This window comes from Oryzias melastigma, linkage group LG17 (genome assembly GCF_002922805.2).
Source record: "Oryzias melastigma strain HK-1 linkage group LG17, ASM292280v2, whole genome shotgun sequence".
NCBI classification, from domain to species: Eukaryota; Metazoa; Chordata; class Actinopteri; order Beloniformes; family Adrianichthyidae; genus Oryzias; species Oryzias melastigma.
This window is the reverse complement of record NC_050528.1, coordinates 27,122,912-27,137,158: the sequence shown is the minus strand read 5'-3', so window position 1 is coordinate 27,137,158 and position 14,247 is coordinate 27,122,912. Positions and strand designations below refer to the sequence as shown.

At 40.0% G+C, this 14,247-nt stretch overlaps 1 protein-coding gene across 2 annotated transcripts in view; it reads right to left on the bottom strand.

The window, feature by feature from the left end:
• Nucleotides 1-381: 381 nt before the first annotated feature.
• Nucleotides 382-14,247, bottom strand: part of fam110b (family with sequence similarity 110 member B) — a 32,367-nt gene continuing 18,501 nt past the window's right edge. Inside the window, exons 2-6 of one of the 2 annotated variants that reach the window (XM_024273216.2) lie at nt 13,379-13,501; nt 10,800-10,911; nt 6,779-7,355; nt 5,868-6,277; nt 382-2,843 (exon numbers count right to left, since the gene is read on the bottom strand). In XM_024273216.2, coding sequence (XP_024128984.1) covers nt 1,934-2,843; nt 5,868-6,277; nt 6,779-6,901 — 1,443 coding nt within the window. In that variant the 5' untranslated portion in view covers nt 6,902-7,355; nt 10,800-10,911; nt 13,379-13,501 and the 3' untranslated portion in view covers nt 382-1,933. The remainder of the gene's footprint in view (nt 2,844-5,867; nt 6,278-6,778; nt 7,356-10,799; nt 10,912-13,378; nt 13,502-14,247) is intronic. The other variant, XM_024273214.2, reaches the window with a different exon arrangement.

The following is a 14,247-nucleotide window of genomic DNA, read 5'->3' as shown; positions in this document are numbered from 1 at the left end:
CTGTGATCTGTTTGCTCAACTACTGGAAAGGACAAGTAATAAAAAAAAAAAAAAAAAAAAACTTTTCTTTTTTTTGTGTTGTTGGGCAACAGATTGCAACCTTACAAAAGTCAACAATTCTTTCCTAAAGTTCATGCTTCCAGGACGCCTAAATTACTTTGTCAGAAATCAATAATTTACTTTTTCTGTTGTGTTTTAAGGTCGGAAGTTAAATTTTTTTTTTAGATTTTTACTTTTGTCGTTTTCATATCAGATTTTTAGAAATAAACACAAAAAAGCTGTCTTCAAAAATAATAGTCAATCCCCCCTCATCTTCCCATATTTGAAACTGTGAATAACTTCTTCAGATGTTACTTAGACAAAATACATACAACGCCTCTGCAGCATTTATTCATTTTGCTTTTATTGTTGATTTTTTTTCTTACAGAAGTTTTGTTTTTTGCTTAGCATCAGCATTGGTGATGGCGTGCAGGTTAACAGGTCAAAAATCCTCTTTCTTAGCTGGTCGTCACATGAGCTACAAGCGAGGTGTGAACTCTGCATCAATGCCGGCTCGATGGACTGCAATGAAAACCACAAACATTTGCATTTGGAGTCAAGAAGTTCTTCTTTCTTCACCCATAGATAAAGACCAGGAGTCCTGCGGAACATTTTCATGTCAAAATGAATTTAGAGCTTGGCTCGTGATTCTGTGTTGAGTCCTCATGGAGCTCCTCTGAACTGGACCTCAATCAGGTGCTGACTTCTATATTTTTGTGCAGTTGTTCACATTGTGAGAACAGTACCAGAAGCTAGACAGCAGAACGGGTTCTTTAAGAGGAGTCGGAGCTGACACAGGACGTTTATGACTTAAGTACATCAGCACGTTTGGAAGGTCTAAGAGTTTCTAAGCTCTCAATTATGAAATAATTCCTCGTCTGAGGGGTCAACACTTTTGAAAAGATAAATTATGTGCTTAAGCCACATATTAGACTTTTTTTTGTAAAAGCTCAAACGTTAACCCTGAAGTAGCTACTAAAAAAAGGGTAGGAATATGCAGCAGAAAATGCAACACCACCACGGGTCAAAAGCAATAGTTCTAGTCAACACATAGGTGAAGAGGTGGCTATGACGTAAGCTACAAGGCAGATGGGAGCCCAGCTCATTGGTTTGACACAGAACCACAAACTTGCGCTCTAAAACCAGTTGGCACTTTACAGGTCAGCTGACTATGCAAAAAAAAAAAAAAAAAACTCCTGGTCCCACTTTGTGCAAAACAAACATGAAACAGCATTTTTACACAACTTGCTTGACAAGCTGCTAGAAAGTGGGAACAACCTTCCACATCTCAAGGAACCTTAGATTTGTGTTTTTGCTACATGGGACGTTGATATTTTCTCATTTCCTCTGACTGGTCGACCATGCCCTCCGAGATGAAGACTGTTTGAGTCGCTTGACAGATGAGACAACGGGAGGACAAAACAAAAAAATAAAAGAACAGGCTACACAGAACTGCCCTTGACAGAAATGCCAGACTAGTCGAAGTGTCTTAAGGGGGAGCAGGTTGAACCGCTCGCTTCATGGGTACTTGAATGCCTGCACTGCAGGCATTTCCGTTGTTTCAAAAAAACTGACAAGACCTGCCAATTCTGCCTCCTTGGAGAAACAACTTATAGTTTAGTCTGTCTTGTTTAAACGGTTGTATTTACATTTGTTTCTGTTGCTCATTTTGTGTAAAACTTGGGGGATTTCATTTGATACATCTTCAAACGTCTCCAGTCAGGTTTGAACTTTGTTTTACTTCTCGTCCCTCTTTTTCTTCCTTCTATGACGTATCCGTTTGTACGAACCATCAATTTGGCGCCATAAAACTGTGGTTCCTTCATTTGATCCACACACTCAGGACAGATTGTCAGAGGTTTCAAGTACCCTCCACTCCACAGAAGTACCAATCTTAAACGTGTGAGACTTTCTGAGTCTCTCGCGCCTGTTTGATGCTGTACAGCCATTTGATGACTCTTGCGTTTCGCTCGACAGCTGAGATGCCGTAAGGAACGCGCTCGCCCGCTTCCTCTTCCTCGTCCTCAGCCTCGTCGGCCTCTGATACGCCGTCATTGGAGGACCGCCGCGACTGGTCACAGTCCGATGAGATCATGGAAGCTGATCGAAAGTTCAGGCTGACGATGTCCGAGTTGGCTCGTGCAAAGTTCTCCAGACCGACCACCTCCAGCTCCTCTGGATCGAGGCCGCAGTAGTTAAAAAAGCGTTCCACGTCGGCCCCAGCTCGGGCATAGCGGTCCGATAGGTCGGACTTCGATCTGTGCAGAGAGGAGCGGTGGGCCACGTTAGGTCCTTGTTCAAGTTCCATGCTTGCATCGGCGGAGGCATCGGGAGGGTCTCTGAGATGGCAGGGCAGTGACTGAGGGGTGCTGTTGTCACATGGGGCTTGGGACAACGCTGACCGGGGCGGGGGCAGAGACAAGGAGAGCGCAGGGGGAGGGAGAGAAGCAGGGTTGGGTTTTGGAGGAAGGGGAGGAGCCGAGGAGCTGCTGGATCGGGCGGTGCGGAGCGGTTTCCCGTTGCAGAGTCGGAGGAGGTCGGACGACGAGTGGGAGGAGAGCAGAGGCGGTAGTGGAGAACGAGAACGTTCAACGACTATGCCTTCGTATCCCCTCTCGTCCTGGACTCTCCTACTGAGGTTGAGGTTTCCTCCTAGCTGTGGGCTGCATCGTCCCCAACTGTTGGTCAGGGGGACCTTCAGAGAGTGGGGGAAGGATCTGAGGGAGTGGGAGGTGCTGGGGCTGGGGGCTGAGTCTGGCGGGGGCTCGTTGAGAGTCATCGTGGATCGGTAGGTTAACGGCATCCTAGGAGAAGAAACATCAAGACGATTAAAACAGGGATCAGTACTCTGACAATATCTTTCTCACCAGTTCAATCAAAATTGAAGATACTCCGATTATTTCTGCATATATGTTAAATCCAGAAAAAAAAGTATTTCTTAGCTATCCTGCTCACAGGCAGAAGGGGTTGAGTACTCCCATGCTTTTTCTGATGCTGCCACAAATAAGCCACTTATGTGCAAGATAATTTAACTATAACTTTGACATAATCCATGTCTGATCCCAAATATGACCTATCTCTAACTGGCAAGTATGTGAATGAAGTTAATGAACATTTGTGCAGCACAAAGAGAAAGTATGTTGCTATCTGAGGACTTTTTTCACACTAATATGAATGTCCAGCTGAGTTCTAGATGTACGTTTTTTGAAAATGAGAAGATAGTCAAATCTAAGGGGCAGTGCTGAGGGCTTGTCCTCTGCTGGCTCTGTGTAAGGCTTTAGTCACAGGCATCAGTATGTAGGGTTGAGCTGTATAGGTGCTGTGGGTTTTTGTGTTGTCGGGGCCCGTGGAGGGGCCTAGACAGGAGTGGTTGCATGTTAAGTAAGCATGGGTATCTTGCAGTTCCCTTGAGACTTGTGTGGCCACCTTAAGAAAAAAAGGAATGTACCATTTTTGAGCATCTAGTGAATTGTGAAGTATTTGTAAGGATAATGTAAGTTACACACACTTATGATGTACTTGTGTATGCTGTGAGGGTGCAAGGTACATCCCACTCTAGTGTGTGCGTACTGGCTCCATAGTGACCACACAGAAATGCTGCATGGACAGAGTGCGCATGGGATTCCTAAGTTCCCATAGGACGCCTGTAGGATATCCACACAAACTATGCTACGATTGTCTAAATTACTCATTTTAAACAATCAGGCTGCACGCAAATAGATGCGCAATGAGCCAGCACTTATCTCTCAAACAGCACTAACGAGCCCCTTGCGCAGTGCGCAGAATTCGAAGGGTATTGAAAAAATTATAAATCTGTATGTGTCAGCATTTCCTCTGCTTATCTTCACTTAGTCATGTGTGCAGTTTAAGTATTTGCTGAGACTTGTCACCAGCAGGATGACTGTGGAAAAAAAATTGCTTCAACATTTTCAATCTACAGGCTCAGCGAGAGGTCTATAATTTTAAAATTTCAAGTGGGCCACCTGCATACAGAAATTACAATTTTTTGTTTGCATATAGTCTGTATCCACCCGTGAGGGCAGCTGTGACTAAGGCATTACACGTTTTCATGTAAAAAGATCAGTATTGCTATAACTTGGGTTCCCCAAAACACTGATAACTCTCTAGAAAGATCAAAAACATTTTAACGATACCAAAGTGAATGAGATTGTATTGCTCAGTAAAAATAAACCTTACGCTAGGTTCCAACTGGATGCAAAAGCGCTGCAGAGCGGATAGCGGGTGGCGTCCGCTGTCTCCTGCAATTCACACCAGACGCGCACTTTTCCACGATGATCGACAGAGCTTTTTTTCCTCTTGCCATCTTGGATATACCAATGTTTCTGCTAGGAAGAACTGCTCTCTGCCTCTCGTTTTCTTTTTGTCAACCCAAAAGTCAGCCCCCCCCCGCGCTTCAGAGTCGGCCCACTAAGTTTATCTGAGTGTATATCTCTGTCTGTTTTTTTGTGTGTATGTGTGTGTTGTGACTGTATGTTTATTTTCATCTCTACAGTCTGTTTAGATACAAACACATAATTCTATATGTCAATTGCTGTGTTTTATTTGTAAAAAATTGATTATATTTTGAAAATAAACCGGATTTTGTCATGTGTCTTGATGTATCTTCCTGCCAGAGTTGACGCGGATCGCGCACAAAATAGAGCAGACGCCTAAAAGATCCACTGGATGGCGGGAGCCTTCCGTGAAGGACCGCGGCACTCCGCGCCTGGTGTGAACCACACCATATGTTAACATGTGCGCCGAATGGAAGCGGGCTCCGTTTCGCGGCGCTTCTACAGCCAGTGTGAACCAGGCGTTACGCTGAAAGTCCACAAAGACTTTACTATGATTGTAGTGTGTTACGCTTTATATTCCTTATTCAAATTTGCAGACAACACACAGTTATCAGTTGAAAGACACAGATGAAACAGCCCGCAGCACAAGTTAGACCATCTGATCAAAGACTTGGTCATTAACACAAAGAGACCAAGAAATAGTCAAAACTCTTCAGAGATCAAGAATACAAGCTCCATCTAATACTGCTACCACACCAAAAATGGTTGGGAAACTGGAGATTTCTTCTTCGTTAAGAGATTCAAACAGTACCAGCAGTGAAGCCTGTGTTGACCAGCTGCTCCACAGCATGGTATGAAAGCTGCATTCTGAAAATCAGGATCTATACATAGTTAAGGCAGCTCAACATATTCCTGGAGCTCTCATAAATAGATTCTATACATGATGACTCATCAAGATGTCTTCTATTTTGTTTGCCATACTGTTAAGAGTACTTGAACAAGACTAACAGAGTTATATCTGGTTGTTTCACTGAGTGCGAATCTTTCCAAAACCAGGATTTATCCTGGATCATTTTAGTATCTGATCTCAACATCACTGGGAATGCAGCTTTACTTCTTTAATATCTATTATGTATATGTCTTTGTTTTAAACCTTTGTGCATCGTAGACATGTTTACATTAAAAGTGGGGTCATCTGGACCCCACAAGAAAGCGCGCTGAACTTTTTTTTTTTCAAGGATTTTTTTTCTTCTCTGGTGTCCATGACAGACATAAAATCCTGTCCACCTTTGTCATGGGAGGGATCACACATCAATATAAGGGTGGGGTCATCTGGACCCCAGAAGAAAGCACAAGGGTTAATTGAACTACTTGGTTTTATGGGCTGAGAAAATTTGCTTTTTGTGCGTGGTAAAAATGGGTATGATTTGGGATTTCCTTTTAGTTTAACTGAAATTTCAGAACATATTATTCTATTAAAAACTTTAAAGTCGAACTAAAAAGAAAAGACTTGGAAACAGCAGCTGAGATTACCCAGACGGCGTCCAACTCCTGGCTATTCCACCTGATGACCTCATCAGTACGGCGCTCTTGGATCCACTCGCCAGCCCTTCGGATCCGGCTCCCGAGGCCGACGAGGAGTTCAGCAGGTTCTTTAGGATCTCCAGATTTAGATTTTCCCTTTTGCTGCTGCCGCTGCTTGTTGCACAAGAGTCTGACTTTGCATTGTTGTTGGAAGCTTTGAAAGGTGTCCCTCCCCCGTTTCCTCCCCCGACGGTCCCAGAGCTTCTCTTCAGCAAAAAGGCGTGGCCTGTAGGCTTGGCCAGGATGGGCGGCTTGATAGGCTCTTGCTTGGCATTGATCACTTCCTGGCTCTTGACATATTTGGCCTTATCAGCCTCTAGTCTCTCAACAGCACTGAGGCGCTTTGGATTAGGGTCCACCTGATGGTCACATACAAAAGAATTTGTTTTGGTTGGTTTCAGTGTTTTCAGTCTCTTACCGTACCAACTAAAACTATTTCTGAGTAACAGAATATGAAACTAATCAATAAATAAGTAAACAAAAAACACATTCCAATGCATAATGCTTTACCAAAATATCCATTTAAATTGAATTATTTAACTATTTCTATATAAGAAGAAATTTAACAATATGAAAAAATGATTACATAATGATATATTTTTCTGAAAGTAATTAAACAACTATAATTCGTCCCATTTTTTGTACATTTATTTTTAGAGTAAAAATTATTTTGTGCATAAAATACCATTCCAATTGTCAAATGTCAAGGCCAAATCACAAACAGGAAGGATCTAACTCTTTAAAAGCAAGCTTTTACTGCTTACAAACATGATTGCATCAACAGTTATACTCTGTGGCCTTTATTGTGCATGTTTTCATCAATTGATATCCTTTTTATTCATTAAAGGATTGATTTTTACCTGTCTCCTGAAGTAGTCAGGGCCCTTGTTGAGGATGCGGAGGGGTACTGTGGAGCTGAAGGGCGTGGCAGGGCCGGTGGCCTTGCTATCTGGCAGGTTTGGAGCCAGTGTCTCTGTCGGCATGGCAACAGGGCGACTGGGGTGGCCGGCCGTGGTGGCAAGAGGTGCAGGGAGGTCGACAGAGGGCGGGAGCACCAGGGGACCCCCAAAGCATGAAGACACGAGGTGGAGACAAGATTCACAGAGAGACGGAGCCTCTGGCCCTCCTCATGGCGCGAGAAGCGAGGGGACGCAAAGGAGGGCTGGGCTGGGGCTTGTGGTGGGGGGGCAGCAGTCACATGTACCTGTGCATCACGTGACTGCGAGGATAAATCATTACTAGACGTCTGTTCTGACAAGACTATGCTAGGTTGTGTTGGGTTATTTCTAAAGATCTGTTCTAGGTGTGTGACTTCTGAATAAAAGATGAAACAAAGTGAGGGGATGGATAGAATGAGGGGGTTAAATAAAAATGGTGTACCACCAGGGGGGAAAAAACAGCCTCCACCTCAGGTCAGGTGTTCACTTTGCACCCAATCTGAAACAAGTGAGAGAAAAAACAGACAAGTGGGTTAGAGTGTGAGCACCAACTGTGAGGCTGATAACAGGTAGAGCAAAAACACACATTTTGCTCTTTTGTTGTACAGTTGAAGTGACCACATTTCACTCCTCATCTCTGTTGTAAACATTGATTTTTTACGTCCTGCTTAAAACATGTAAGGCGAGGTTCTCAACTTATATTTAGTATGGGGTTCCATTTGTGCCAAAAATATGTTTTTGCATCCACTGTCTAAATCTTTGGTCTATTGTCTATGTCTGAACAAGTTTATTGAACATTTGTTCATGTCTACATTACAAGATATTGCTTGCACTAAGCAATATCTTCTGTGTGTCCTGTGAAATGACAGGAGCTAACGATGCTAGCAACTATTGCTAAGGACTTTTTTGACGACCAGATCCAACACCAGCAAATGCCAAGTTTTAGGAATAAAGCAAGCAGAAACATCACAAATACAAAACTTTCAGATATCGGTAAGTAGACATTGAACTTTCATATTAAGGCGGGTACTGCAAAATATTGACTTGGGGGCCACAAGTGGCCTGCGGGCCGCCAGTTTGAGACCCTTGGTGTAAGGGCTTTTATGTTGAGAAAGACAGTCCTGCTCTTTTATCAAATTTAAATCTAAAAGAGGTCGCTCTTGTATGAATCAAAGACTTCAGCTTTAAGTACTACTTTTTGACTAAGTTTTGTCTTCAGTCTTTGTCTTTTGTCTAAGTCCTACTTGAATCATCTTTCATAAACTCGTTCCCAGAGGTCTTCTTACCATGATTATGCTGCTTTTAGCCAAAATCAAAAAAACCTGTCATCTTCTAGGACATAGGGTGTCTGAATTCTCACCTTAATCCCTAACTATTAAAAACTGTATAGTGCGGGACTATCTAGTGCTCTGGATTACAAAAGCAATTCAGATACCTTACTCACTACTTTTTTTTTTATATAAATGTATGATGTCACTGATTTCACAACGTAAAAATCAAATCAATACAAACATTTTACATTTATTGATGAATCCACTGTGTTCTGATTATGAAAATGTGTTTATTAAAAAATACATTTACACACACTTTTTACACAAAAAAATGTTAAATCGCAATGCATTGTGGTCTATTCGCTAATGTAGTGCACAAGACTTCGGACAGTACTAGAAAATGACGATCACACTACATTGTGCACTATATAGTGAGTAGTGAAGGAATTCTGACATAGTCATACTTTCTGCAGAGCGGCAGGAGTTCATGAAACTCCCCGAGTTGTGAGCGGTATTGTTGGGAAGGAGTAAGCCTGCCCTCATTTCCCATCATCCCTTTGTCAACAGCCCCTCACAACCCCAAGCTAATTTTACTGGTGAAACAAAAAAGCAGAGCAATACCGGAGCTTTCCAGCTGTACAGTTGTGAACCAGATGTCTTTAAATTGTACAAAAATGTGTTTTTACAAGAGCCGTCTTTTGTGGATGTAATATTTACTCAGTTAGGAACAATTGGCATAGCTGAGTTTGACTTTTTTTTTAATTCTTTTTGCTGTAAAACTATGCAGAATGCTCCTTTCAGTGTTGGGGTAGCCGCAATCTATATTTGTTTTAGGGAAGTATGGAAAGTTCTAAATTCTAGGAAAAAAAACCCAAAACAAATTAAACTAATGTTTGATTAGTAATGCTTGCAAGTTTATACATATGTATACATTTTTACCACAAAGGTGACGAAAGCAGTGTTTAAATCTGAGACCGGGGTGAAGTATTAAAATCTAGGTGTGAACACTGAGATATAAATAATGACTGAGCGAGGTTTGTAGCAGCTGCTCATGTTGGCAATGACAGGCCCTCAGCTGTGAGACCAGAAGACACTGAGCTGTCGCCTTCTCCACAGGCAGACTGACATTAGCAGATCTTGGCCATATGTTATGTTCTTTTGACAAAAAAACTGTACATCCGTATGCCAGCAGACATGACTTAACATTATGATATTTGCGGAAATTATGTGGAAAATAAAAGTAATTTAAATGTTACAATTTAAAAATGGCTTTGATGTTAGTTTTTGTCTTTTCCTGGGTCAGATAAGGGAGGTGGATCTCCACTGTCAGAGTCTGGAGGCTGATTGTAACTCCATCTTTTTCTATTTGTGATGTTGTTGATTAAAGACCCACTTTCGTAAAAAAAATGTGTTTTTGTTGTTTTTAAGATGAGTTTTTGAGGAAATTAATTATAAAGTTGCATTTATGAGTATTTTTATTCAAATTGTTGTGTGTTAGGACCAGACCAAAAAAAAAACAAAACAAAAAAAATGCAGTTTTAAAAAGATTCTTCGCTAGCTGGTGCTAGCTTCATTTTCTGTAAGTGGAAGTCTATCTGCTGCACCGCTCACCCCGCAAGCGCAAACCACATGTTACTTCCACTAAAACATCCTTTATCGTAGCTATGTGAGTGTCGCGTCACTTTCGCTAAAGCATTTTACGGTCAGAGTATGTTTTTGGACTTAAACAACAATAATAACGTCTTAGAGTGTTAATATCGCACTTAAAATGTTTATCATAATGAAAACATTCACTTTAGTGTTTAAAATAAAAATGAAAAGAAAAAGACACGTTAAGGATCAGGATTTAGCAGAAGACTACAAATGTTTTCTTCCTTTCCTGTTTTACATACCGGCAGTTTACCTCACCAATTCCAGACACTTTATTTCCTCCAGTAATTCAAACGAACTGTTAACAGCAATTTTGGTTGCAGCATCCCATGACAACCCTCAATAAAACTCGCTCACTTCTCATCTTTTCCTGTTTCCAACAAATGACATAAAATAAAAACAATCAAACAGAGAGAATGACTCCAAAGCGTGTCTGTCACTCCATCATGTAGCATTGACATTTTCCTTTGTCTTTAATGAAAACAATGTATGATTATACAGTGTTGCATGTGACAGTGTTTTTTATTTATTTATTTATATTTGGCACTGTAATCCAGTCGGGAGAAGCTCTCAATTGTTGAGAAAAATCAAAATTCTTGTGAGTTTTACTGTTTGCAAATGACTGTCTTAAGTGGGCGAAGACCGGAAGGGCCTTGTGGTGCAACGGATAGACTTCTGCATATAGAAAATGTAGCTAGCTGGGTGCTAACTGGGTAATAGATTCATGCACGTCTTTGTTTTCCTGGAATGTGAAACTAAATTGTACGACTAGATAGCTCTGATATTGTTCGCTATTTTTTGTTGCACCGGTAATGCTAGGTTGGTTGGGGTTGTGAGGGGCTGTAAGATAGTCGGAAAGACTGTAAACAACTCAAAGACGAATTTGTGATGAACGCAGAAACTATGTCCCTGAAAATGACAGGTTTTTTGATTTTGGCTAAAAATGTCATCATCAAAATTAAAAGAATACTGCTATGATTTTTACAATAGATGATGAGAGTGGGTCTTCAAAAGAGGCTCACCTTTACAATACAACTGTCCAATTGAATTTCCTTCACAGGATTGGCTCGCTCAAAAAAGCGCAGCAAAAGTCTCTTCACATCTCAATCAGACCTTAAAGTTCCTCAGCGTTTACTAAAGAGATGAGACGGAAAATTAGGTCAGTCAGACTGGACGGGATCAACAGTGAGCCCACGCCAAGGGGGATGAACATTAGATCAGATCTAATGGTTTGTGTAAACTCTTGGTTCTGAAATGGAGAATTAAACCTATTTATGTGCTCCAATAAATACCACAAAGGAGTTCTTCAAAAAGCACTTTAAGTAGACTCCAACAGCTGTTAACCTAAGAGGGTTACAAATGTGAAATATGCGTAGAGTTCTTCTGTGTAAAGTACTGCATTTATGTCAGAGTGATTAAACATCTAAAAATATCGTAGGCCAGGCAAAAAAAAAACAAAACTCACTCTTATGATTCTATTTAAGTTATAACTTATTTTAACTGCATTACTTCATTTTTTATGTTACTTTCCTTTACTCAGGATGCTGCTCAGCTTTTTTTGGCATGCTGAGCCAAAAAGCCACGTGTTTTACAAAGCAGAACTGTAAAAAAAAAATATTAAAGACCCATTTGGCCGACCAATCGTTTGCCCTATGTGAAAAAAAAGCAAAAATGTAGAAGCAGGCAACATTTTGTGGGATTATGAAGATAATCCCACTCTGTCATGGGACGAGGCTGTGACTGCAGCTCACTGCCCCCCAGGCGATGGGTAAAATGCTGTGAACAACCTCATGCACTCAGGTGTGTGACCACTGAGACTCAAACTTTAAAAAGCCTCTTTATGATATGCTTTCTTCTGTTTTTATAATTGAAAAGATGACTGTAAACTGTCTCATGTTAAACTACTATGTTTTGTTCCTCATTTGAGAGATACAAATACCTGCCAGTCAGCTACAAAACATTTTTAGTTTCCCTCTGTCAATAAATAGAGAAATTCTCTGAAATAATATTACAAAAATAAAGATATTTTAAATCTGCAAAGCACTTAGCTGGATGTGGAAACAGTTTTAAAGTTTCCCTTAGCAACACATAGTACACCTGAAGTTTTTTTCAATAAGTATACTTCTATGCAAGTATACCATAGAACATGTATGTGTAGTGTAGGCAGTATAACTGAATACTTCTTAAGACTAAAGATTTGAAATTTACAATATATAGATCGTACAAAAGAGTAACGTAAAAGTATTCTGCTTCACTTTTAGGATAGATTAAATATACTTGTACACTTAAATAGACTACTGTTGGCAAAAGGCTGATTTGCTTCTAAATAACTAAAACTAGGGGTGTAACCGATCACAAAAGTCACGGTTCTAATTGTGTCATAGATTTAGAGTTATAGTTTGGATCAGTAAAAAGGAAAAATAACTAAATTAAAGTTTCTTGAAAAGTTTTACAACATACATTTTTAATAAAACATATATAAAGGTACTTCAAAACACACATATATTACATCATAAATTTGATAATTGAGGAATATTTATTAGAAGAGGTGGCCGTTGTTTTTAGACACATTTTTAGACATCCATCAGGCAGCGACTTTGACGTATGTTAAAATAAAGACAGTGGACGCGCATCGCGTGCTGTTTGATCGGAAAATTGATTTGAATGCACGCCATGGGGGTGAAGGGGTCCGCGGTACAGAGTGTGCTGAACCGTGACCAGTGATCGGTGCAGATCACGGATTATCCGTGGTCTGTTACTAAAATGGAAAAAAATGAACTACTAAAAATAAAATGATAGAAAAAAATCATTGTTGTTCAAATATTGTTCAATAGAATCATTATATATATAAAAAAACAAATTCACTTAGATCTAGACAGAGAGGATGATACCCAAAATGTCATATTTTTTCCACCTGTGATTAAGTACTTTGTTCAATTTTTAGTAAGAAAGAAGCTCCAATTTATAAATAGTACGTTATAATTTTTTACAGTACTTTTTTCAATCTACCTTGCTTTTTCTTATAAAATAATATATATTTTTTTGTAATCACATTGTATTTTTTATGCTAATTGGTAATTCTTACAGATAGTAGTTAGCTCTTAGAGCTATAGTCTGGTACAAAGTACTTTTCTTTGATTAATGCTCCTGTAAATGGTCCCTGTCAAATAAACTAAAGAAAAAAATGAAGAGAAGTTCAAAGTACTTCTCTTCCCTTAGTTTGCCTGACACTCTCCAGCTCTGTTTGCTCTGTAGGGAGTAGAATTTCTGTCTCTGACTTGATTTCCAGCTGTGCTGATTAGCATCTGTCTCAGACAGCAGGTTACAGGGACAGAATATTAACAGATTTAAACACTTTCAAACACTTAATAAAATGAAATTAAAATGGTAAATATAGCCTGAATAAATTAAAATAAAAAAAACATTACAATTTACTGTATATCAAAAGTTGCGTCTATAATACCATTTGCGTTTTGGTTTTAAAGCAGTTTAAAGCATTCACATCTGTTCAAACTCAAAACAAGTCAAAATGTATATTATAGTGTTTCATTATTTCATTATTCCTGTTCATCATTTCTGGATAAAAACAAACTTTTAGTACCTGTGTTTAGGAAGTCCTCTTGGTTCATGCAGAACTTTAGCTCCCCTGAGAGTTACTGACTGTTGACGGCAGGTTTGTCTTCTCTCTCTTGCAGGTCCTGCAGGTTGTCAGCGGGCGTCACAGCTGCCAACGACAGGAAGACATTTTCAAGAAGCAGCTTTTATTCACTGAAACATCAGAACGCTGTGCCTGAGACTCCTGCCCGACACCCCGCCCCCTTAAAATTATGTCAACAAACAAAATGGTGGCCGAAAACGAGGTAATCGAGGGTTTGAGAAGCTGAGAACAACACATAAGGGAAATAGAATCCTATTGCAGGAAAGCAGCCTTTCATGGCCTGAAGCACTTCTGCGTGACTAACAGCATTAAAAGAAAAAAAAGAGAGTATTTTTGTTCTGACTGTTCCTACTTTTTAATAATCTGAGCATCGTGTCCATATTTAAAACCCACTTAAATGAAAATGATATTCTGGATGTTCTTGTGGCATTTTTCTCATGATGGAGGACATATATAGGGAAAATTAAACTAATACTTGTAATGTTAATTGTCTATAATCAACATGACAGACAATATCAGCCAGATAATGAGTGGAGTGTAGTAAAAATCTGAACTTTGGTAACGGTTTTGAGTAACCATGGCCCAACAATATGGCTCTAAAATCCTTCAGAGAAGGTTCTCTGTGTTTCTGAAAGGAGGAAGATCTGCTGATTTCCTCCGGCAACAGAGAACATATCCGAATGACAACAGAACGGATAAAGTTTGCTTTTCTCTGCAGAAGTTGGCAGCTGTTTCTACCAGCCTTTTTTTTAAACATGATGTCACTATTTGGCCTTGCACTTCCAGGTTCCTCAACAAGGACTCGCTGTGAT